The 26,216-nt window shown below is 39.7% G+C and overlaps 1 protein-coding gene across 3 annotated transcripts in view; it reads left to right on the forward strand.

Moving 5' to 3' along the window:
- LOC101155375 (unconventional myosin-VIIa-like) overlaps nt 1–25,877 on the forward strand; it is a 55,434-nt gene extending 29,557 nt beyond the window's left edge. For 2 of the 3 annotated variants that reach the window (XM_020709152.2, XM_011483953.3), the window contains 26 exons: nt 45–248; nt 1,125–1,301; nt 1,387–1,476; nt 1,609–1,739; nt 2,811–2,937; nt 4,602–4,721; nt 5,070–5,243; nt 5,324–5,551; nt 6,078–6,248; nt 6,321–6,438; nt 6,515–6,641; nt 6,918–7,087; nt 7,170–7,360; nt 9,344–9,468; nt 9,543–9,700; nt 10,158–10,311; nt 10,940–11,095; nt 11,169–11,274; nt 12,845–12,958; nt 14,945–15,032; nt 15,119–15,234; nt 15,738–15,923; nt 17,112–17,228; nt 17,323–17,406; nt 19,729–19,848; nt 25,397–25,877. In XM_020709152.2, the coding sequence (XP_020564811.1) occupies nt 45–248; nt 1,125–1,301; nt 1,387–1,476; nt 1,609–1,739; nt 2,811–2,937; nt 4,602–4,721; nt 5,070–5,243; nt 5,324–5,551; nt 6,078–6,248; nt 6,321–6,438; nt 6,515–6,641; nt 6,918–7,087; nt 7,170–7,360; nt 9,344–9,468; nt 9,543–9,700; nt 10,158–10,311; nt 10,940–11,095; nt 11,169–11,274; nt 12,845–12,958; nt 14,945–15,032; nt 15,119–15,234; nt 15,738–15,923; nt 17,112–17,228; nt 17,323–17,406; nt 19,729–19,848; nt 25,397–25,489 (3,645 nt within the window). In that variant the 3' untranslated portion in view covers nt 25,490–25,877. The remainder of the gene's footprint in view (nt 1–44; nt 249–1,124; nt 1,302–1,386; nt 1,477–1,608; nt 1,740–2,810; nt 2,938–4,601; nt 4,722–5,069; nt 5,244–5,323; nt 5,552–6,077; nt 6,249–6,320; nt 6,439–6,514; nt 6,642–6,917; nt 7,088–7,169; nt 7,361–9,343; nt 9,469–9,542; nt 9,701–10,157; nt 10,312–10,939; nt 11,096–11,168; nt 11,275–12,844; nt 12,959–14,944; nt 15,033–15,118; nt 15,235–15,737; nt 15,924–17,111; nt 17,229–17,322; nt 17,407–19,728; nt 19,849–25,396) is intronic. The other variant, XM_020709154.2, reaches the window with a different exon arrangement.
- The last annotated feature ends 339 nt before the right edge of the window (nt 25,878–26,216 follow it).

Here is a 26,216-nt window from a genome sequence, read left to right on the forward strand (position 1 = left end):
AAATCCCCTTCTCTCCCCTCCTACTGACTATAGTGTCTCCTCAGGACCTGGAGAGATCTGCTTGCGCAGAAGAAGAGGAGGTGCTGGGTGAAGGTCTGCGGTTACCGGAGGAGGAAGAGGAAGACTTGTCGCAGTTTAAGTTCTCCAAGTTTGCCGCCACCTACTTCCAGGGCGTTTCCACCCACACGTACATCCGACGAGCTCTGAAACAGCCTCTGCTCTTCCACGAGGACGAAGGAGACCAACTGGTGTGTCTGAGATGGCCTCCGTCTGCACATTATAGTCTTCACATGTTTGAAAGCAGCTTTTCAGGACACATTAAATGAATTTCTATAACACATTTGAAATGCAAATGCAGGTCTATAAAGTGTTAAAGAGTTATAGGCAACCAGACACAAAAGATTCAAAAAAGAAACAGGATTTTCTTTTGAAATCATTCCGTTTATCTGAAAATCACATTGTAAAGTCATTTTTTTTCTCAATATTAATACATTATTGCAACAAAACTCTCATATCTGTCTTCTGTCAGACCTTTGTTTCTAAAAAAAAGTCTTAAAGTCCACAGACATTTCTCCCACTTTCCGATAAAGAAACTAAATTGAGAGAAGTTTGATATATATATATATATATATATATATATATATATATATATATATATATATATATATATATATATATATTTTTTTTTTTTTTTTCCCACACTCAACCTGCAGGAAAATAATGTTGCACTTAACCTCCTGCCTACAATGCAATGCAAACGTGTCCTCTGTAGAGAACATTTCTAAACCTGAATATCTCCCAACCGCTACATGCTACCCAATGAACTGCTTCTGGCATCTAAAGAGGGCATTTGGGGGTTTTCAATGACACCAAATGTGAAGGGGTGGGGGCTATGGGAAGTGTTGCCTTTGCTAGATTTAAAAGAATTGTGACTGGACAACATTTTTTTGGTCACTGAAGGCTACCGTTCTCAAAGATGGTTCATTTCTGACTCAGACGATTTAGGGATCTGTGATTTAGAGAATTTCTGGTTCAAATTCTATGCTATCAAAAGATGTTTGTCATTCAAGCAAAGAAAATACTTTTTTCTGATGGGATTTGTGGCTGGATCAACTGTCCCCCAGGCGGCGTTGGCGGTGTGGATCACCGTTTTGAGATTCATGGGCGACCTCCCGGAGCCTAAATGCCAGCTGGTCATCAACGACGGCAGCGAGAAGATCCCGGTCATGACGAAGATCTACGAAACTCTCGGAAAGAGGACCTACAAGAGAGAGCTTCAGGAGCTCCAGGTGGAGGAAGAGGTGAGGTGGCGCCCGCTGATTCTTTGTCCCGCCCCAGGTCTGTGGCGCTGTCTTTCTAAGACGTGACCCGTGTTTGCGTGAACAGAACAGCTCAGCAGACGTCCAGAAGAGGAACAGCGTCAGGCATAAACTGGTGTCTTTAACTCTGAAGAGGAAATCCAAGATCACAGAGGAGGTGAGACTCCGAAACTCCTCAAACTTTGAGTTGATTCGGGTTTAGATGGATGAAAAAAAAAGTGAAACCTCTGCAGGATGAAGCTGAACTTTAGCCCAACATCTAAAAAAGTTTGTTTTTTTTGGTCATCAGGTGGCCAGGAGGCTGACGGAGGGCGGAGACTACGCCCTTCAGGGGAACAGCATGCTGGAGGAGCGACCCACCTCCAACCTGGAGAAGCTACACTTCATCATTGGAAACGGCATCTTACGCCCCACCCTCAGGTGTGTGACCTTCACTTCACTAAAGGAAACGTTGGAAATATAATGGCTACTCCCGTCAAATACTGGACCATAGACTTATTTAAACACAAACGTTGAATTAAAAAAAAGAGAGGAAAAGGATTGATTCTGTTTCTTAACAGACATTTTTTGAGGCCAATATCAAACAGATGCAAAGATCGGTCTCATGTTTTATCTTTAATTATATTAGCAGAATGCAATCTCTGGAAGATTAAAAAAGAAACAAAAACTTGATGTTTTAAAGCTACCGTTGAAGTTTCACACAGTAGAAAGCCGAGCTTTACTTTGGTTTTTCTCTAATTATTATTTTTGGCTGTTAAAGTCTGATATTTTCCACAGTCTGAGGTCATTTTGTTGACCACAGTAGTGAGGAAATAACCTAAAAACATGGGCTTTTAACACACATGATTGGACCTTTTGGGGGCACTTTCTGGTGTTTGTTGCCAAATTATTTGTTTAAAATAAAAATCTACAGATCAATCAATATATTAAAAACAAAAAAATTAATGTGAGGCAAACAATAAGATAGTTTCCTAGGTGTGTTTTTACCCCAACACCAACGAATAAAAACATTTTGCTTGGTTTTTTTTTTAACATTGATTTTTATTTACTGTTGATTTCAATGTAAAACTGGCAAATGTGAGGTGAAAACTTTTCCTGATAAACTCGAACAAACTCATAGTTTGGCCCAGTTTAATGTAGGAACACTTCATTGATGGTAGATGCCAGAACTCAGGTGCTGTCAATTATTATAATTTCCAGTGAAACTTGGAAAATTTATTCTGTAAATCCAGTTTATTTTACAAAGAAACAAAAAAAGGTAAATTTCTACTTGAACTAGTGAATGCAAATTTTGACTAAGATAATGTACATTTTGATTTTAAATTTATTGCAGTTGTTGTTTTTTTCTAGTTGGTGCAGAAAATCAAACCATTAAGATCCTTTAGAACTTTAATGCATTACCATCAAAGCTGTTTTCAGATCCAACTGGTTGCAAATAAACATTAAACGAACAGGGTTTTGTTCGTTTTTGAATCTTTTTTTCCATCTCAGAGATGAGATCTACTGTCAGATCTGCAAGCAGCTCAGCCAGAACCCGTCCAAGAGCAGCCACGCCCGCGGATGGATCCTGCTGTCTCTCTGCGTGGGCTGCTTCGCGCCCTCCGAGAAGTTTGTCAAAGTAACCACACAAAAAAAACCTTTATTTTTTGTTTTTCTGCTGTTTTCAGGTTCTGGGAGTTTGGCTTTCACACAACTGTTATTGGTTGTAAAAGAATCACAAATGTACGGTGGCCTTAAAGGGCAAATCACATCCACAATCAACACACTCAGGCAATAATAAAAATAAAAAAAAGCAAAGCAAGTATTTAAAAGCAACATTAGATTGTAAAAATCAATAAAAAATTAAAAAACAAATAAATAAAAACATTTTGGAAAACAAAATTAATTTCCAGAAATCAAAATAAAATATTAAAAAAAATGAAACCAAAAAAGAAACCGGAACTTGTTGGCATTATGAGATATCACTGATTGGATGGTGACGTTTTGAGTTTTCATGAAGGAAAGCAGAAGGATGTTTTACCTGAACCTTGCAGGAGCTGATTGATCAATTATTGAACTTTTTTAGTGGGCGTGGCTAGACGTTTAAAGAATTGTTTTCTGTCAGAAGATGTTGAATAACTTCCTGTTAAAAATGAACAGACCTCAGCATCCAATCAGTGATGTCCCACAACACGTACCATATTTTTTTCCAGTTTCTTGTTTTGTTTCCTTTTTATTATTTTTTTTAATCACATTTTTGCTTTTGGTATAAAGTTTTGATTTCTAAAATGTAATGTTCTTTTTTTTCCCCTTGTTTATTTGTCGTTCTGATTTTCAAGTCCCTCTCCGATCATCTTTTGATCAATTTTCAAAGCATCCCCAGCGGCTAAAGCATATCTCCAAACAGTTGGTGCAAACTGCAACACATAGTGGATAATCAGTGGCAGTTTCCTGTTCATCCAATGCTTTGGACGTATAGCAATCGAATCGGTTAGTTCAAAAGGGGCCCAAGTCCACAATTTTTCAAAAAAGAGATATTATACTGTATGTTCTATGGTCTTCATGGGAAAATCTATCTGATTATGTGCAACAAAGTCCCAAGTCTGTTGTGATGTTTTGACTGTGCTTGACATGTAAAATGCATTAAGTGCAAAATTCCTGGACTTGGGCCTCTCTTGCATGGGTTTAGCTTTATCCCATAGATGGCAGCACTAGTTATCCAATATGGCAGCGCCCCTGTTTAATTCAAGAAGGGCCCAAGTCCAGAGACTTTAGTTTGCTACTCCTCTGAAATGATAAATGTGAGGTGCTTCATATTATAGCATTTGTAAGCTATGAACTGGTGCTAAATCTGGGTAAAGTATTAATCATTTGGTGTAGCCTCCCTTTAAGCTATGCAATTAAAATCATTTCCTGGAAAAACAAACCTCTTGGACTTGGGCCCCTTTTGAACTAACCGATTCAATTAATTAAGAATAAATCTCTGGAAAATGATCTGATTTGCTTTTGTTTATTTTTTTTTATTGTGTCTGCCAAAGTTAACTATACTTGTACAGGCTGAATGGTCATCGTTTAAACACATAATAAACTTCATTTCATGGCTCGTGTGACTGCACACAAACTTGTTGAACATGTCGGACATTATGCAAATTCATTTTAAAATATTTTATATGTAAAGTGCAAGTGGGATTTACACTTTAAGGCCACCATAAAACATTATCAAACACAAAGGAATATGTTGACAGCAAAGGAAACTGGACTCATCTTCGTGTCAACATGCTGACAGTTTTCTCCATTTCTCAGTATTTACGGACATTTTTAAAAAACGGGCCCCCTGGATACGCTCCGTACTGTGAGGAAAGGCTGAGGAGGACGTTTGTCAACCGTACACGAACGCAACCGCCGTCCTGGTTAGAACTGCAGGTACAGAAATACTCTATTCCTCTCTGTAACAAACTGGCTTATGAGAATGAAGTTTGAGGTCGAAAACCAGACAGACGTTGGCTGTTTTTTTCTAATGTTTCTTGAAACATATTTTCTTTTGAAATGCTCCCAATAAAATCAAAAAATTATTTCTTTGTGTTGGTAAAAAGATCTAGCAGTTTTGAGACAGGATGCAGTGTGTCGATGCAGGTTCTTGTGTTTTCCAGTGATGTTGTCGTGAAGTGAGTCGTGGCATCTGGATGGTGAAACGTTTCAAGAAAGATTTTAAGCCCAGATGCCCCAACTTCAAGAAAGCTGTGAACTTAAATTTCCCTTTTATACCCTCAGGCCACTAAGTCTAAGAAACCCATCATGCTGCCGGTGACCTTCATGGACGGCACCACGAAGACCCTCCTGGCGGACTCGGCCACCACAGCCAGCGAGCTTTGCAACGCCCTGGCGGACAAGATCAACCTGAGGGATCGCTTCGGCTTCTCCCTGTACATCGCTCTGTTTGATAAGGTGCTGCCTCGACTCTCCCATCCTAGCGCGTGGCGTCTCCCCGTCACTCACTGCAGTCTGGGAACGCTTGTCTCCGTTAGGTGTCATCACTGGGCAGCGGCAGTGACCACGTCATGGACGCCGTCTCCCAGTGTGAGCAGTATGCAAAGGAGCAGGGCGCCCAGGAGAGGAACGCCCCCTGGAGGCTGTTTTTCAGGAAGGAGATCTTCACTCCGTGGCACAGCCCTGCAGACGACTACGTTGCCACAAACCTCATTTACCAGCAGATCATCCGAGGGGTCAAATTTGGAGAGTACCGCAGTGAGAGGGTGAGCATTGACTTTAAAATGAGAACTGGACAGCGTGACCCCTCCCCCCTGGTGTTTCAAACAGGAAGTACCTGCTGGCTCCAACATACCGAAATCCCATGAACTTCTATAAAGACATAAACAGCTGTTACTTCATTCTGTGGGTTACAATAACCATTCTTGATCTAAAACCTTTTTTTAACAGGTTCTTGATAATTGCCTTTTTATTCCAAGTTATAAACTGATCAATCAGATGCCTCAGTAAGAGTAGGTGGACCTTGCTGGCCCCCACGTTCAGCGTTCAAAATAATTGATTGGCAGATGTCATATAGCCGGCTTTATAGCAGACTGAATACGCCCATCTAGTCGTCATTCTGTCCATTTATTGGTGCTTTTTACTAATTTTTTACTGCCGTAACCTGCCTGTTTTAGTGCAGCATAGCATCCAAACTTTACCTTTATGTTTCTGCTGTTGTTGTGATTTCCAAGGTTTGCAGAACACCATGTAATCGTTTTTTTTTTCCCCTCCACTGTTTGTGTTTTGAAGGAGGATGATCTGGCAGAGCTTGCTTCTCAGCAGTACTTTGTGGATTATGGCTCTGAAATCCTTCAGGAGCGCCTCCTCAGCCTCATCCCATCCTACATCCCCGACCGAGAAATCACCTCAACTAAGACTGTAGAGAAGTGGGCTCAGCTTGTCATTAGTGCCCACAGAAAGGTGTCTGCTGTTGTAGGGACTGTTGCTCTGATTCCCTCTGGTGCGGCACAGACTCATTGATTTTCTGTGCAGGGACTACACAACAAAAGGAGGCTTGATACTCAACAAGTGAAGGAGGATGTGGTGGATTTTGCTCGGTTAAAGTGGCCTTTACTCTTTTCACGTTTCTACGAGGCCTTCAAATTTTCTGGTTAGTCGATCTATCGTTACCTACTGCTAACAGTTTGAGGGGAGTGTGTTTGTGGACTGATCCGGTCTGTTTCCAGGGCCCAGTCTTCCTAAGAACGACGTCATCGTGGCGGTAAACTGGACGGGAGTTTACTTTGTGGATGAACAGGAGCAGGTTCTTCTGGAGCTGTCCTTCCCGGAGATCACAGCCGTCTCCAGCAGCAGGTGTGGTGATGTCATCGTCCTACTTAATTGCTGTTGTCAGATTCTTTTCAAGGAGTTTTTGTTTTTTTTTAAATCTTTTTTTCCATCTCAGAGATGAGATGGATTTCTTCAGAGCTGCTTGTGACAGAAATTCACTTATATATAAAAATCAAAAGGAACATGAAGTCACACAATTTAGTGGGTAACAGGCCAAACTAAACTGAACAGACTAGAATAAACTGGGTATTCCTGCCCTAACATCCTCCTTCTCGCATTTTAAAAAATTGTGTTTTCCAGAGGGGGTAAACTCCAAGGTCAGAGTTTTACTTTGGCAACCATCAAAGGAGATGAATATACATTCACCTCCAACAATGCGGAGGACATCCGTGACCTCGTGGTCAACTTCCTCGAGGGTCTTAGGAAGAGGTCGAAATATGTTGTGGGGCTGCTGGACTATCCCAACCCTGGTGAGGTTCTCAGTAGTTCTGAGAAGATTTCCCGTCTCCACAAGTCAAATGAAGTCTTTTTTTTACCATTTCCATGTGGCAGCAGGGGCAGATTCCAACTTCCTGAGCTTCTCAAAGGGGGATCTGATCATTCTGGATGAACACGACGGAGAGCATGTGATGAACTCTGGCTGGGCTCACGGCATCAACGACAGGACCAAACAGAGAGGCGATTTCCCTGCAGACTACGTCTACGTGCTGCCCGCCATCACCAGGCCGCAGTATGATATCGTGGTAAGTGGTGACGGAAAACAGCCTCCGAAGTTTGCGTCTTTCTACACAGTGATGTGGTAAGTTTAGAGGTCGGGGACGTTTGTTGCTGTAGGTGCCAAAACCTTCCATCTGACACCAATTGGTTTTCTTGTTTACACTGGTGTGGTGGGCGTGTCACGTTGGTAGACGGCGATTATATAAATGAAGCTCACCTGCTCACTCGGGTGGAATGAACGCCAGTTGGAGCACGTGAGCCGGGGATGTAGACCTTTCATTAACCGCTAACACTTTGACGACAATAATGCTGTGACCCGACCCACTACATCCCTTCACGGTGCTGTCGGAGCCCGTCCAGGCTACCGTTGGGGCGAAAACTGGGTACACCTGGACACGTCCAGGGGCTGAAGCGAGTGCGCCCCGCTTCAGTGCAGGGGCAGATGGGAGAGCGGTGGCAGTGGGAACGTGGGGATCACTCCACCGTCTGCTCGGGTTTTTCTTATTTTGTTTCATCATTCTCTTATTATCGTCTCTCTGTTTTGATGAACGTGGACTTTTTTACACCTATCATGAGGGATGTCTGCTGCCCTTCTGCCCCACCACCTCCGGGTCCGATACATTGTTTATACGATCAGCTGTTGTCGCCTGACCATAGCAAAAAACACGGGTAGGAAGCGGCTGTTATAGTCTGTTTTTTGTAATCAACCGAGCCATGGTATCAAGATCATTTCCCTTCCAGGTGATCAATAACATTCTAAAAACAAAGTTAATTCTGTTGTATTTTAATACGCCTGTGACGTATTTTGGACAGTTTAACAGGGAAAATTTGATATTCAAGACAAGCAAGAGTCATGTTCCAAACAGACACGCCAAACTTGAAGCTAAATGTTGAATTCAAATGTTTTAATTTTAGCACATAGTATTCATTTGTGGGCAATTTTGTATTTATGCATACGTTTCTTATTGACAGTTATCTTACCCCACACCCGTTATCCTCCTCACTCCATGAACACATGCACCCCATTAACCCAAACACAATGTATATTTCTTATAAAAATGACTTCTAAAAGAAACTTCAGGCTTAGCTTTGCTGGGAGGAAACAGAATTTTGGAAATCTCTTCATGCCAGGAGCAGCTAAGCCACCAGAACATCGCCACGGTGCCCACCCAGACCGGGACAGCAATGGAGTCTACTCCACAGGCCAGAATGTTGGACCCCCAACCGCCCCAGCAATACCACAGATTGAATCGGCAACCCATGGCACAAAGGACCCCCACGGGGAAATACCGGGGCAAAAATCAGAATAAGAAAGAGGTTTCAATTAAATAAGATGTAAATAAAAACATGAAATGGAAAACAATCCATCCATTTCCTAAAGGCGAATGCGGGGTACACCCTGCACAAGTCAGCAGTGCACTATCACACACTCACATTCACTCCTAGGGACAATTTAGAGTCACCAGTTAACCATGTTTAGCCCGGTGAAAGCCCACACGGGGAAAACATGCAAACTCCACACTGAAAGGTCCCAGCGGAGACTTGAACCAAATTGGAAACAAAATAAAATAAACTGAAAACCAACATTTAAATTCAATGCATAAAATTTAATTAAGCAAATATGAAACTAATAAACAACTTATAAGCAGATAAGATTTTCTAAAATCGAAATTTAAAAGGTGAGTCTTCAGTCTCTTTAAATCCTATGTGGCTGTCCACACATGGCTGTTAGTACCCAGTTTTTTGAAACAAATAGTTGATTTATTTTGAAAGGCAGCTGCTGATTTTGTATTATAATGTGAGTTGAAGTTAACTCTGGTACCAAGATGAATTCTTTTTGTCTAAATGACAGGGAGCTTTGTGATAGTTCTGTTCTTCACTGTAAAACTATCATGATCCTCAGAAGGGCAGCAGACCCAGACTGAACAAATTATTCACTTTATGGAGCAAAGTCCAAATCACTCGACATTAATTTTCTCCACCTGATGAGATGTTTTTGTGTCGCTCAGGCTCTTGTGACGATGACACCCGATCAAAGGCGAGAGTCCATCAGTTTGTCCCAGATGAGCCTCTCTGAGAAGGAGCTGAGATCGAAGGCGTACACACTGGAGGAGTTCTCCTACGACTTCTTCAGGTGTTTTACCCAACCGTCTACCGAGAAAAACGCCACGCGGTGTTTGTCCTGTAACTCCGGCTGTGTGCTTTCAGGCCTCCTCCGAAGAGCACTCTGAGCAGAGTGATGATCTCCAAAACTCGAGGGAAGGAGCGACTGTGGAGCTGCAGCAGAGAGCCTCTGAAGCAGCCTCTGCTGAAGAAAGTCTTGGCCCACGAGGAGCTGTCCCAGGAAGCCTGCCTGGCCTTCATAGATATCCTTTGGGTTCTGTATCCCTTGTGCTAGCTTGTAGGGTCCAGATGACCCCACCCTTAACGTGTTCTCCCTACCATGACAAAGGTGGATAAAGGTGGAAAGATTTCATGTAATCCATGGACACCAGTAAAGATCACAAATCATTGAAGAAAAAAGGTGCATTACATTGTCTAGTCCTTGTGCTATCCTAGGCACTTTAACATTGGGAGTGGGGTCATCTAGACCCACTAGACAGAGCAGTGAACCTTTTTTCTTCAATGATTTGTGATCTTCACTGGTGTCCATGGATTACATGAAATCTTTCCACCTTTGTCATGGTAGGGAGAACACGTCAATGTAAGGGTGGGGTCATAGGATAGCACAAGTTCGAGTGGGGTCTAGATGACCCCACTCCCAACGTTAACGTGCCTTGGATGGCACAAGGGTTTAACTCAACTCCTTGACTCGTCCTGCACCTGTGATGAAGTACATGGGCGATTATCCGTCCAAGCGGGTGCGATCCGTCAGCGAACTCACAGATCAGATATTTGACGGAGCGCTGAAGGCGGAGCCTCTGAAGGACGAAATCTTCTGTCAGATTCTCAAACAGCTCACGGATAATCACATCAAGTAAGTCCCGCCATCGCAGCAAAAGAAAAGTTGACATGCAAACAAAAAACGAAATCCTGCAAATAAAAAGAAATGATGCTGCAAATTGAAATCAAAGCAACGCAAATTAAAAAAAAAACACAATGGAAGCGGATTACCGGGGCTTGTTTTTTGTTTTTGTGTGAGACGAAGGAGAAAAAAGAACAGGAGTACGAAATGGAAAATGAACAAGAAAGTATGTGAAGATGTAAGTGATGTGTATGCGTGTGAAGGATGCGGGTTTATTGTTAGCTTCAGCTAACACGGAGAAACCCAGAGTGCAGAAAGTGGAAACAACTGACAGCTAAATACTACCAGCAGCTCATTATTGTGGTGGTTGTTGTTTTTATCATTTATAATCATGATAACAATAATCTAAGGGGAACAATAGTAATTTGGATGGATGTGAAGTTGTCTTTTTTATTCGCAGCAGCGTTTCTATTTATTTGCATGGTTTCTGTTTCTTAGTTTGTTAGCACGGTTACTTTTTTTGCTGCGATGACAGAGCTTGCGTACAAAACGCCTTGAATCATGTGTCTCGTTTCATGTGTTTTGTCTGCGCAGACACATGAAAGGTGACCCAGCCTTCAAATGCTGCTTTTGTGTGCAGATACAGTGAGGAGAAGGGCTGGGAGCTGCTGTGGCTCTGCACAGGTTTGTTTCCCCCCAGTAACGTCCTGCTGCCGCATGTCCAGAAGTTCCTCCAGGCCAAGAAGCACTACCCTCTGGCTCCAGACTGCATGCAGCGGCTGCAGAAGGCCTTACGGTGGGTTCCAGTTACTGCCATTCGTCTTTTACCCTCCGCTTCGTTTAAAGTGAAGTTATTTGTTGTGTCATAGGAATGGCTCACGAAAGTACCCCCCTCACCTGGTGGAAGTGGAGGCCATCCAGCACAAGACGACTCAGATCTTCCATAAAGTTTACTTCCCTGACGACTCGGATGAGGTCAGTCAAAATACAGGGCTTTTAAGGTTTTAAGGTTTCAGATTTTAGGAGAATTCACTCGTTTTCTGTGTACAGTGTTCCCTCGTGGATCGCATAAATATCCTGCAATATGTGAAATCTGTGAAGTAGGATTATACATCTTTTAAGGCTATAGAACCCTTTGAAGAACCCTTTCTTCATAGAAAAGTAAGTCCAGATTTAAAGAATTAAAACAAAGATCTGAAGATTTATAGTGAGTTCCTACTGTAGAAGAGACCAGCAATGCCAGATAGTCGTCAGTTTTCTTAGAAACCCCCAAATGGTCAATAAGACTAAAAAACAGACAAACCGAACCCAAAACCCAGCCAAATTTATGGAAGCGAAAATTTATGGTAGCAAAACCAGAAATTTTTGTTGACTCAAAATTAAAAAGAAAAAGCAATCCTTCAAACCGCTTTTTCTATTTCTTTTTCTTCTTCAACACCGCTTATTCTGTCACTTAATTAAAATGATTATGAAAATGGTATTTGACGTATCATTTTCAAAAAGTTCTCTGGTAAATGTGTAGCAAAATTCAATTAGAAAGCCACCAAGTCCGCTTATATATTTTCATGAGAAAATAAAAACCGCCAAACCGACCCTAAAATAGGCCCAAACTATGCATACCCGCCTAAAGCCATTTTTACCCGCAAATTTAGAACCAAAACCGCCCAATCTGCTGGCAACACTGCCAGGAGGGCGAAGAGCGCAGAAGAACGGCGAGCACTGATGTCATCGCCCCGCCTCCCTCCTGGCTACAGTTTTTGCAGGGTGAATGTGAAAACGAAAATGCAATCCCCTCTTTGCATTTTTGCTTTAATTATGTCACAGAATGAGCGATGTTTAAGAAGAAAAAAAGAAAAGAGTTTTAAAGGACTAACATTTAATTTTATTTTCGAGTCATTTGATGCAGTTACATTGTGAAAATGAAAAAGCATTTCTGGTTTTCACTTTTATTTTTAGTTATGCTACAGAAACCCTTCCATACAAATTATGTCCACCAACACAAAGCAATTTTTGCCCGCATCTTTGGTGGGAAACGGCCCCACTCATAGACTGTTTATAGGGAACTGGACACACCCACAGAAAATGCCTCTGGCTCCAGCGAAATGAAGCCAATTCAGTCGCCATTTGGAGCCAGTCGACAGTAATTTGTCCGAGTTGGGCCGAGTCAATGTTTTTTTAGAGAAACTGCTGTCGCCAATCTGGAGCAAGCTTGTTCAACGTCCACACCCCTTCCCCCGAAAGTTGGCTCGGGAGAATCTGTCAATCAAGATCTTGGCTTCTTGGAGCCATTAGGTGCTTCTTGGGTGGAGGAGTCGGTGTGTCCAGTTTGTATTGACAGTCAATGCACTGCAGGAGACATGGCATGGAGGAGGTTTTGACTGACAACAGCCAATCAGGGCACAGAACACAGTGCGCTGTAGAGACAAAAAAGAGCGAGACGGCAAAAGGTGAACCGTGATCTGACGAGGGAACGCTGTGTTTTGATAGTTAATTGTTATTTTTCACTGGCACAAGGCCCATCTGCAGGTCCTGTTTGTGTTTGCAGGTTTTTGAAGTGGAGTCGAGCACGAAGGCCAAAGACTTCTGCCACAACATCTCTGGACGGCTGATGCTCAAATCCTCCGAGGGCTTCAGCCTGTTTGTCAAAATCACAGATAAGGTTTGAAGTCTGTCAAGTTTAGCTGCAAATCTGCAAAAAATCCTGTAGTTTGTCTCTGAATTGACTGCTCCGTTTGCCAATCATATCTGACATTTACAATAACATCAGAATAACACCAACCCCCCCATTAGCATTATTTTTATTCGCCATTCAATAAAGTTTTCAAAAAGGTTGCAGCTTTGAAATTTTTGGCTTGAAATAAACATAGGAGTTATGACACATTGTTGTTGGAATAAATCCCTGGAACGTAGTTTAGTGGAGCTCCGCCTGTTTTGTTTTAGACATTTTTCACATTATTTTAACTTTGCTTTGATTGTGGAAAACAGTTTGATCTTAATTTTCTTGCAGGTAAAAGTGACAAAATTTACGACTCAGAATTTGTTTTTTTTCGTACAGTTTCAAGTTCGTTGTGGAATAGTAACACTGATTTGTTTTCATTTGGTAACAGTTTTTAGCTTTATGTTTTCAATACTTCTTCCATTTTGAAATATATATTTTTCAGATTTACAACTTTTTCTCCGAATTTTTTAGTATTTCTTTAATGTTTTTACAAAAAAGGCCAGACAGCTAAGGTTTAAACAGCGTATATTTTGCTACTTTTTGTCACCTTTTGACTCTAGACCAGTGTTTTTCAACCGGTGTGCCGTGGGAAATTACCCTCATTACCTGATGTAAAAACATTTCCCATCTCCAGGATATCAGCTCTTTGTTCATCCAAACAGACCCTGTTAGGAATATGAAAGATTTTAAAATACTTTTTTCTTAGTGTTTATTTGATTCTATTAAAGACATTTTGGTAAGAATGACGGTACCGCAATTTAGCCGTAGCTTCAGCTCTGTTTTCTGAAAAGTCCCGCCCCTTTAACTGTCTCCACCAATCATTCTTGGAGTCTTAATCACACGTCATTAGTATGACCAATCAGAAGTGGTTAAAGTCTTCACTTCCTTGTTTCGATTCTGCTCATAAAGTCTCTCAGTTCCAACAAAAATACCAGCTAAAGCTCGTCTTTAGCGGTGTAGCTTTCCGCTATATCCGGTGTCAGACCGTGGAACAAGTGAACAAAACAATGAAGCTCAGAGAAGAGAGTCTGTCTGCTATTTGCGCTACATCTCCCATAATTCATTGGCTTAAAATGACAGTGTCTCAGCGCACAATGACTCGTCCTTGTTAAACGTCTTGAAACCACAACAAACACACATCAAACAGTTTTAAATCTTTTAACCCTTGTGTTATTTTAGATGACCCCCCCCTTACATTGACGTGTTCTCCCTACCATGACAAAGGTGGATAAAGGTGGAAAGATTTCATGTAATCCATGGACACCAGTGAAGATCACAAATCATTGAAGAAAAAAGGTTCAGAGCACTGTCTAGTGGGTCTAGATGACCCAACTCCCAATGGTAAAGTGCCTAGGATAGCACAAGGGTTGCATTAACTTTTATTACATCTTTTAGAAAAAACAGCTTCCAGCTTTTTCTGCCACAATTATCACAAACATGCATGTGAGATTGTGGAGGGGCTGTAGATCAATACAGACTGAGTTTCTCCTTTTTTTTTAAATTTTGGATGCTGGTGTGCCGCGGGATTTTTGTAAAGGTTAAAGTGTGGTCAGAGGTAAAAAAAAAAAAAAATTTGCCCCATGATCTCTCATCCCACATGCAGGGAGGCAGTTTTAGATTCGATGTTCACCTGTCGATTCAAAGACTTTTAAACAGTTTAACCGCAGTTTTAATCTGAGATATAAAATAAATAAATAAAGTTAACAAAAGCTCCGCCCCCACAACAAGCATCCAGTGTTTTATGTTGACATGAACAGACTCCCACCCAGTGGTTACTTGGTGAACTGACTTGGCTGCAGTTCTATTTTTCAGGAAGTTTACTTTTGCTTCTTTATCCTCTGAATCCACAGTTGGCGTCTGACTGCAGTTGTCATGTGTGAAGTGAAATGATGGTATCAAACCCTCTTTTTCTGTCCGGTTCCTCAGGTCATCAGCGTGCCGGACGGAGACTTTTTTTTCGACTTTGTCAGGCACCTGACGGACTGGATCAAAAAAGCGAGACATGTGAAAGACGGTACAGAAATTAGACTTTAGGGTTTTATCTTCGTGCGCTGCACTGTTCTTTCGATTATAATTGGTGGCGTCTTCTGTTGTGGGCAGGAAGTGCTGGAGTCCTGCCTCCTCTGACCTACCAGGTCTTCTTCATGAAGAAGCTGTGGACCAACACGGTGCCCGGCAGAGACACCATGGCCGACTCCATCTTCCATTATTACCAAGTCAGTTTGGTTTTTCTCTTTTTTTTATTTTAAGATATAAAAACCAAATCTTGCATTTTTACATTTCTGCAGGTTTACTGCTGTAGAGGATTGAAGTTTTTTAATATGCAAAATACAAAAAACTAGAGGATTAAATGATGATTGAATAAGATCTTAATCACAGATTATTTGGTCTATGTAATCTGATAAATTCTGTGATTTCATGGATTTTTTTCTTTTTATTAATGATAAATTTATTGTTTCCTTTTATAGATCATTATGGGTTATTTTAAAATGTTCCAACAATCAAATAAAAATGTTATTTAGTCAAAAACAGGATTTCTTTTGTTTGATTTTCTTTTCGTTTGTTAATTTTAAAAACTTTCAGAGGTGAAGTGAAGCAGTAGGAAAAAGTTTTTTTTTTTATTGTAAGGACTTTTTAAATCCATAATTCCTGAGAAGAACGTCATGGAGCTTTCCTAAAGCGTGGTTTTGAAGGACAGGCTGACTGTTTTTGCCTGTAGGAGCTGCCCAAGTATCTGCGTGGATACCACAAATGCTCCAGGGAGGAGGTCCACCAGCTGGCGGCGCTGATTTACAGGGTGAAGTTTGAGGAGGACAAATCTCACTTCCAGGATGTTTCAAAGGTCCTGAAGGACCTCGTCCCTCAGGACCAGATCAGACTCCTGTCCCCCGATGACTGGAAGAGGGTGAGCGGATGATCCACACAATATTAATTTACGATCAAAGAGGAAAAAGCATACATTTGGAAGAATGTATAAAAGTAAATGTTTATGACTTGCTTCTTTATTTTCTGGTTTTTATGTTTGCTGCAAATGTTTCATATCAAACTGCATTTAATTTCATCCAAACGTGGAGAATCACAAGACACAGTTTTGAAACTTTTTTGTCGGTAATGGGAAATATGTTGTAAAGGCCGTGTCACACGGCCTCTATGTACATTGCAACCCTTGTGCTATCTTAGATGACCCCACCCTTACATTGAGGTGTTCTCCCTACCATGACAAAGGTGGATAAAGGTGGAAAGATTTCATGTAATCCATGGACACCAGTGAAGATCACAAATCATTGAAGAAAAAAGGTTCAGAGCGCTGTCTAGTGGGTCTAGATGACCCAACTCCCAATGGTAAAGTGCCTAGGATAGAACAAGGGGTAAACATTTTCCAAATAGCTTCGGTCTTTCGTGATACACGTGTGATGTACGTAATTCATACGCGTCTCTTGCGTTCGTTGATGCGTGCAGATGTCCGTCGAAGGTTTTGGCCGATGTGTTTTTACGCGAATTCGTTTTTGAGTTGTTCAAAGTTTTGGGTCGGTTGAGAATAACGCAGTTTATACGCAATTATTATGCAAATCTTTTGTAATTGTGCGTTATTTTTGCAAGATGCACAAGTTTGTGTCTTTCCACGACCGTCCAACGATGTCTAAGGGACTTTTCAGGCATGTGTCGCCGATGTATAACTGTTATATCCCATACACGGCGCACAAAGTAGGATAAAATGATGTAACTGACGCACAAACAACGAATGAATGACATATAAACAGTACAACAATCACACGGTTCATGTTTGACATTGATTTCCGTGTTCTTTGCGTGGTTTATTTGTACTTCTTCCGTGGTTTTAACATGGTTCATTCGTGATACATCTGTGAAAATTTCACGTAAAGACCACAATTTTTTTCACTTTTTCCACCTGTGACCAGTTTTCATCCGTGCCATATGCCCCAAATAGACGTAGTGGCTCAGTGACACGGCCTCCAGACCAAAAAATCTTTGCTTCTTGATCAATTTTGCAATTTTCTAAAAGAAAGTCAAACTATGTGTCCCAAAAATGGATCATTGGTTTTTCTGCGAGCATCTTTTGTTTCCTCCTCAGTCCATCATGACGCTGTACAACAAACACTCAGGGAAGACGCGGGAAGATGCCAGACTCTCCTTCCTCAAAGTCATTTACAAATGGCCGACCTTTGGTTCTGCCTTTTTTGAGGTCAAGGTGAGGCTGAGGGTCGTTCCTGATTCTACAGGTCTTCTGCAGGGTTCGTCTACACTCTGAGGGGGAAAAATGAATGCTTTTTTTTTTCCTTCAGCAAACAACTGACCCAAATTACCCAGAAACCCTTTTGATAGCCATCAACAAACACGGCGTGAGTCTGATCGATCTGAAGTCTAAGGTGAGGACTCTTTGTTATTAGTCCAAATATTTATTCCCGAAAACCTCTTAAACGTTGATCCGTTTTAAAATCAGACAGTATTTGCACAGAATGGCCTGAACGAGGCTGAAATGGGCGCCTGATTTTTCTTTTCCTACCCTTTGGAGGCTAAAGTTTATTTGTAAGATATGTGTTTAAAGTGAATCATGGTCCAGTGTTTCTCAACCTTTTCTGAGCCACGGCACACTTTAACCCTTATAAAAATCCCGCGGCACACCAGAATCCAAAAATGTAAAAAAAAAAAAGGAGAAACTCATAGTCTGTATTGATCTACAGTCCCTCCACAATCTCACATGCATTTTTGTTGCAAAGACGAGCTTTAGCTGGTATTTTTGTTGGAACTGAGAGACTTTATGAACAAAATCAGAACAAGGAAGTGAAGACTTTAACCACTTCTGATTGACAGTTAAAGGGGCGGGACTTATTCAGAAAACAGAGCAGAAGCCACGGCTAAATCGCGGTACCGTCATTCTTATCAAAATGTCTTTAATAGAATCGAAGAAACACACAGAAAAAAGTATTTTACGATCTTTTAGATTCCTAACTACTCAGTGTTTTATCAGGGCCTGTTTGGATGAACAGAGAGCTGAAATCCTGGAGATGGGAAATGTCTTTAAATCAGTTAATGAGGGCAATTTCCCACGGCACACTAGTGAAAATACACTGCACTAGATTTCATGTTGGAACCATTAAAATGTCATCTAGAGTTTCTGTAACTGTCAAAATGAAAGCTAAAAGCATCCTCGTAACATTAGACAGCTGGTTGCTGAATATTCTGCATCATTATTATGGTCTGTGGAAACAATTGTCATAATAATTCCATGCTTGGAGTTAAAAACTCCTGGTTTTTTGTCCGTTAAATGCAGCTTTCTTTTATTTTGAAGTCAAAGGCTCTTCCTCTGTTTTCTCTCTGGATGTTTTCTGTCAAAAGAAACTTTCCAAATATGTTTGTTTTCGTTAACTTTGCCAGCTTGGGGGTTGCAGTTTTGCAGCCGGCACAACCGCTTTAAGTAAGAAAGCAGCGGATGGATTTTTGACGCGTGACTGAGCGACTTGTGCCAAGAAGGAGTCAAATGTGATGGAAAGAATCCAGTATTTTTTCAGAATAAAACTCCTTTCAAATCAGATTATAAAGAAAGAAAATGTGGGTTGTGTTTTTATTTTCCCTAACCGTCCCACAGACCGGTGCCGGTGTGGGTACCGGATCGACTCGGGCTGCCGGATGTTCTCAGGGTCCTTCGGGGTCCTTCGACCACACACTATTTGATTGGCTGTAAGTTGCCATGACCAATGAGTTAACGTCGCAAAGTTTCTTTTTTAAACTTTATTGACAATTGAGGTAACATACATTAAATACGAACAATAACCATGTAATCAACATTACCTCGAAGTTCAATCAACAATGCCAAACAAAACATATTAACATAGAAAATAAAGAATAAAGGAAATAAAAACAAAAAGATAAACATAAGACACACATAAATAAAAGCAAATAAGTAAAATAAAATAAAAGAACATAGAATATAGTCTAATAGTGGTTAGGGGTACTCGTGAAGTTTGTATTTCTGAACAAAACTAAGCAATTTCAAGCCATTCTTTTCATTTAATGAAGTGAGTGAAAGTAAAAACAGAGCTCTTTATGAAATGACGACGTCGCTAAGTAGTAAAATCGCTAAACGTAAAATCGCTCGCTAAGTAGTTTGTCCAACTGGTGTTACCGTAGGGTGACTTCGAAGGACCCCGAGAACATCCGGCAGCCCGAGTCGATCCGGTACCCACACCGGGCTGCAACCCAGGGATTGAAGGACCCCTGCTCTAGATGTTTGTGATACTGACTCCGCCCCTCACCGGCGGTCGTTATAGCAACAGGCTCCATATTTTTATTCTGAAAGCGTTTGGATTTTGCAAACTTTCAAATTATTATCTGGACATCAAAACTTTTTTGTAAAGTAAAAGAAAAAAAAAGCTTTGAAGGAGTCCAACCCAACATCCCATAAAGACGGGAACATCTGAGGACCTTCAGGCTTCAACAGCCCAGATACTCAGTTTGACTGATGGCTTAGACAAGTTCAAAGGTTTCAATCAACCAACACAAAATCCAAGTGACCTGCAACTGTCCGAATTAGAAAGTAAACATTGTGCACTGCAAAATTAGGGTATTCTTAAACTGGAATTTTAGACTAGAAAGTCATTTTGTTATTTAAAAAAACGTTAACTTCCAGCCGCAGTCCTGGATTCCTACAGGGATTCCCAGCTGATTGCGTCTCTCCTGACCTTCCGCAGGAGATCCTCATCACCCACCCCTTCACCAAGATCTCCAACTGGAGCAGCGGGAACACGTACTTCCACATCACCATCGGAAACCTGGTCCGGGGCAGCAAGCTGCTGTGCGAGACGTCCCTGGTGAGTGATGGGAGCAACAAAAACACGGAGGAAAATAACATTTGGGTCTCAAAAAATGGAACGTCTGAGGTGTGGGGGGTCCCAATTCTACATTTTCAAGATCTGATTTTAAAATACAAAGGAAAATAAATAATAATCATATATAATAATAAACTTTTAATTTGAAAAGCATTTTTGTTTGCGTCAGTATAGAACCGCATAAATTAGAGGCGATTCTCTAACATGATGTTTACATTAATATCTAATAATCTGTTTTTTATTAAATTGGTTTATGTTCAGACATAAACAGAAAAACAGATTCACCCAAAAAAATAATAATAAAATTACATCCGTCAAAGAGTCTAACATCCAATAATAAAACACATGTTTTGATGCTTTTATGATTAAAATTGAATCATTTTCTACCAAACTAGAATCTACGTGTCTGATTCTAAACCGTCTAAAAGCTTATTCGGTAGCTCCAATGAATCAAACAAGCAAAGAGGAGTCGCTATTCTTATAACGAACTCCATACAATTTGAATGTAGTAAAGAGATAAAAGACAAAGGTGGAAGATACGTAATGGTTAAAGGAAAATTGCAAAACGAACTAATCACAATGATAAACATATATGCCCCCCCTGGAAGTAAAAAAACATTTTACAAATCTTTATTTGACGTAATTGCACATGAGGCAGAAGGCATATTGATATGTGGGGGAGACTTAAATGTAACTCTGAAGAGCCTAGACACTACAAGTGTTCGGAACCAGCATAAACCTTTGGCAGGATTTATCAACACAACCCTAGAGGAAATGGGAGTTATTGATGTCTGGAGAGAAATACATCCATTAGAAAAAGACTATACATACTATTCCGGGTCACACTCGGTTTATTCTAAAATTGACTATTTTTTAATGAACACATGGGATAAATATCGAGTGAAAGCTTGCGAAATTGGTACAAGGAATGTCTCTGACCATAGCCCGGTCTTTTTAACAATTAATATAGACAGGAAAAAGATAAATACTTTGTGGAGATTAAACATAGGACTTTTAAATAAGGAAACTGTGAAGTAACAAATAAAAAACACAATTAAAAGATTCATTGAAGAAAATGACAATGGTGAGGTAAACCCCAATATTCTGTGGGATACGTTAAAAGCAGTCTTGAGAGGAAATTTAATTGCCATTACATCGGCACAAAATAAAGAAAAAAAGGATAAATACAACCAGAAAGTGGCAATTTTAAACAACTTAGAAAAACAACACAAGCAAAGTCAATCTCAAACCATCCTGCAACAAATTAAAACACTAAGGACAGAATTAAATGACATTTTAAGTCAAGAAATTGAAAAGAAAACAAGGTTTGTTAGACAAATGTACCATGATTCTGGCCCAAAGTCAAACAAATTGTTAGCAAGACGATTAAGAAAACAACAATCTAATAATACAGTAACTAGTATCAAAAAACCCGAAACAGACAAATTAACAAATGATCCAGAGGAAATACTAGAAATTTTTCAGAATTTCTACAAAGATTTATATTCAAAACCCCCACTAGCAAGTGCAGACGATGTAACCAGCTTTCTTAACTCATTGGATTTACCATCAATAGGAGAAATGCAAAACAAAGTATTACAATCAGAAATTAGGGCAGAAGAAATTAGATTAGCTATTGGAAAATTAAAGACCTGCAAGGCACCCGGTAGTGATGGGTTCCCTTCTGAAATATATAAACTGTTTGAAAGTGACCTGTCACCTTTACTACTCAGATGTCTTAATTGGACTTTAAAGGAAGGAACTATCCCCCCTTCATGGCAGGAAGCAGTGGGAAGGATTCAAAACTATGCCAAAACTTCAGACCAATGTCTGTTTTGAATATAGACTTTAAAATATATACATCAATATTATGCAAAAGATTTGAACTTTTTGTATCTGATCTAATAGATGAAGACCAGACAGGTTTCATTAAAGGACGCCAGACACAAGACAATATTAGGAAAAGTCTACATATCATTAACCATGTACAAACGAAGGGAATTAAATCTGCACTTATTAGCCTAGATGCAGAAAAGGCCTTTGACAGTGTTAGCTGGGAATTTTTATACTAAAAATTTGGATTTGAGGAGAATTCTATTAAAATTATTAAAGCATTATACCAAGCCCCAACAGCAAGAATAAAAGTAAATGGAAATCTGTAAAATAGAATTAAATTAGAAAGGGGCTCAAGACAAGGCTGTTGTTTAAGCCCAACTCTCTTTGCATTACAGTAAACCCTTGTTTTTCGCGGGGGTTACGTTCCAAAAAGAACCCGTGATAGACAAAATCCGTGAAGTAGAAACCTTTATTTTTTTACAATAATTATCTAATTAAATACTCTATTATACATTGAAAAGAAAGAACAAACCATTTTACAGGCTCAAGCATACTTTAGAAACATTTTTTTCAACAAATAACTTCTGTACTGTCAAATAATAATTTTAATCATCGATGTGAACAGAAGGCTTCAAATCGCGGAGATTAGCCCCTCCCACCGCGACCCGAGTAATTGGATTAAACGGGAGAGAATTTAAAATGATAATTTCAAATGATAATATGAAAAAAATACAAAGTACAGTGGGACAAATAGTGATTCAGGTGTATTTCACTACTCTTTAGACTGAGCCGCTGCATCCTGACTCTGCACTGCAGTGTTTTCTTTTTTTGAAGCCCGCGCTGCAGCTGTGTTTGTCCGGGAGAAGAACACAGTGATAGACAGTTGTTGTCGCTCTTATTTCTTCTTTGCAAAAAGATCCTTATACACTAACATGCCACCATCAAGAGAATTTGCACGTACGTAATGTAAATTTGACAAGCTGTTTTACGTACGTGCACATATTAAACTGCAACATCATTGACGCACAGGTAGAGAAGAAGCGGAGTGACTTTTTAGCCAATCAGAATGCAGAACAGAATACACGATGCAAATCCGTGAAGTAGCAAAACCGTGAAAAATAAACCGCGTTATAGCGAGGGATCACTGTATACATCGAACCATTAGCTCAAGCTCTGCGACAACACGATGCCCTAGAAGGAATAGAGATAAGTAACACAAAGCACATAATTGGCCTTTTTGCAGATGACATAATAATTTTTCTCAAGAACCCAGACAACGAGCTTCCTATACTGATGGAATCTTTGAAAGTATTTGGTCACTATTCCGGATATAAAATTAATATAGATAAAACCCAAATTCTTACACTAAACTATTCCGCATCTAAACAGATTAAAGAAAGTTACAATTTGAAATGGGAAAGTAAGACAATAAAATATCTGGGTGTCATTATTACTAAAGAGATTGACAAACTATATGAAACAAATTTTGATCCGATTGAACAAAACATGCAAAAAGATCTGCAAAAATGGACTACTTACCCCTTAGATCTCAGCTCTAGAGTAAAAATAATTAAAACGAATATCACCCCACGATTTCTCTACCTATTCCAGGCTTTACCAGTAAGAATACCACAGCATAAGTTTAATTTATGGAATAAAAATATATCTAGATTCATTTGGAATGGAAAAAAGCCTAGGATAAGGTTTTCCACCCTTCAGTTATCAAAAGACAGAGGGGGGTTGGCATTACCAAATCTCAAAGAATATTTTTATGCAGCACAGCTGAGACCATTAGTCTGTTGGTGTGTACCAGAATATGAAGCAAGGTGGAAAGAAATAGAGATTAAAAGCTTAAACATACCAATACAAACAATTTTAGGTGACGTTAAACAGACTGACTATAACCAAAGTAATGTTGACTTAATTACATCCTTTACAATAAAACTATGGGAAAAAGTTGTTAAAGAATACAAACTGCAAAAGGAAATAAAAATACTCAGTTGGATTGCTTATGATCCAAAATTTCAACCAAACCGATATGATTCAACATTTAGACACTGGATAGACAATGGCATAACTGCATGGTACTCTATTACAAAAGACGGAAATCTACTTAGCTTTAGGGAATTAAAAAATAAATTTGGATTGGGAAATCAAGATTTGTTTAGATATCTACAAATTCAGGACTTTTATACAAGGGAAATTAAACCTAACCTAGAACCTAAAAAAAGATTCAGTATAACTAAAGTAATATTAGACGCTTATAAAAACAGTAAAACAAGGGTTATTTCATCTTTTTACCGCTCTTTTATTGAAAACAGGAAAAGTTCATAATTTTACATTAAAAGTAAATGGGAATCTGAGCTTAATCAAAAGATTACAGAAGAAGACAGATGTTTAAAATGTGTCTCACACAGTGCTCTTCTACCAGCTCTCAAATATGGAAGGAATTTGCATGGAAGAATCTCACACGGTATTTTATAACGCCCCAAATCAAAAGTAGACAACTAAAAAATCTACAGGCTTGCTGGAGACAATGTGGGAGTCAAGATGGGAATCATACTCATATTTTCTGGTCATGTCCTAAACTACTATCTTTTTGGAATGATGTAACAACTGTCATAAAAAATGTTATTGGATATCACCTGCCAAACGAGTTTACAACTCTGTATCTGGGTAATATTGAAGACTCTGTACTGAATGAAGATGTTTACCTAGTAAGGATATTACTCTTGGCAAGCAAGAAAAACGATAACAAAAAAATGGCACAAAGTGGAGCCCCCTGGAAAAGATGACTGGTTGAAGATCATATGGACCATTTACTCAGTGGAAAAATTGACATTTCTACTCAAATTAAAGTTAGACATTTTCAAAAAAAAATGGCAAAAATGGTACAACTATATGGAAAACCAATAAAAAGTTCAGAGGATTTCATGTAAGTAAAAAAAAAAAAAAATGTAATAACAATAAGAAAAACAGCCCAATTGCAGTTTGTTGTGCCTGTTCTGTTGTTTGTTGTGGTTGCTGACCCGTGTATGTAAATGCTGTCAACTGAAAACGTTCAATAAAAACAAAGTTTAAAAAAAAAAAAAAAATTGACTACATTATAATGTGTGCTCAAAATTTGAGCCTCTATCTACGTTCATGACCACGCCAACAGTTTCCAAATCCGCGGCGGCGGATTCTGCGATGCCGCCCCATCGCGCTGCAGCAGTTGTGTTTGTGACCGTAGCGTAAAATCATTGTATGATTTTGATGGCACTGACTCCAGATCAGCTTATAGAGTCAAAAGCTGAAAACAATCTTGCTAAACATCACTAATAAAGCTTCAGCTGATCCAAATAAACATCTCTGCCCCCGTATTGAGAGGGAAGTGAGGGCAAGACTTTCACATTATTAGTTATAAAGATTTTTAAAAAATGCCTTAAAACACATGGACAGTGATCAAGGACACTAATACTGTATAAAATTTGAGCAAACATTGCTACTCAACCATATTTCAATGGAATTATTTACAAAAATGACATCCTCATACAGCATCTGCATTAATTCTGCGTTCACGAATTTAACAATGTAAAACAAAAACAAAAAAAGGGATTTTCACTTCTTACATAAATGTAGAAAGTTTTTGCTTCATTTGTCTGAAAGAAGCCAAACAGAAAAGCAAAGTTCTGAACGTTTCCTCCTCCTCCAGGGTTACAAGATGGACGACCTCCTGACCTCCTACATCAGCCAGATGCTGACCACCATGACCAAACAGAGAGCATCGCGCGGCAGCAGCAAGTGAGCGCACAGCTCCACCCTCCCCGCCAGTGGAGTCTCGCCCCGTCTTAAAAACTCACCTTCTGCCTTTACCTGGACTTCCTGTGAACTCCGCCCATCCTCCCTGTAGGAGGAGCCTCAGTTTCAATCCGCTCACAATAATAAAACCGAGTTTGTTTCAGTTTCTGGGAACATCTGTTCAATAGGATGTTTGTCTTCAGGATCTTTTCCCTTCTTTTACATAGTTGTGCTGCAGGATTAAATCGCTCTGTCTGACAGGCTCTTTTCAAAATAAAAGCTTTTATCTAATGGTAATTCAGATTTACAGAAAATTACTACATTTGTTGGTGTGCAGCATCTGTCTCTAATGATATGTCTTTGTTTTAATTATTAAAATGTTCAGGTCTGTTTTATTTAAGAAAAAAAAAGTGTCTTATTTTGACGGGACCACTTTTCCAGCAAATAAATTACATTTTATGAAGGAAAAACAATTTCACAAAATAAACGGATAATCACTATGGAAGCAAATATTGTTTTTTGGTACAAAAGTATTCTGGTTGGAGTAGTTCAGCAAATTTAAGGTCGTTTCTATGGCAACCGGGAATAGGAGGCTGGAATCTAATTTTTTTCATTTTTCTCGTTTGGAACAAAAACAATAAAAACTATTTCCTATATCACATAACTGAACCAGGGTTAGTCTATGTGAACTGCATTTCATTTTCTTGTAACTTTACAAATAAAATGGAACATTG

Source organism: Oryzias latipes, chromosome 14 (assembly GCF_002234675.1).
Source record: "Oryzias latipes chromosome 14, ASM223467v1".
Taxonomy (NCBI): Eukaryota; Metazoa; Chordata; class Actinopteri; order Beloniformes; family Adrianichthyidae; genus Oryzias; species Oryzias latipes.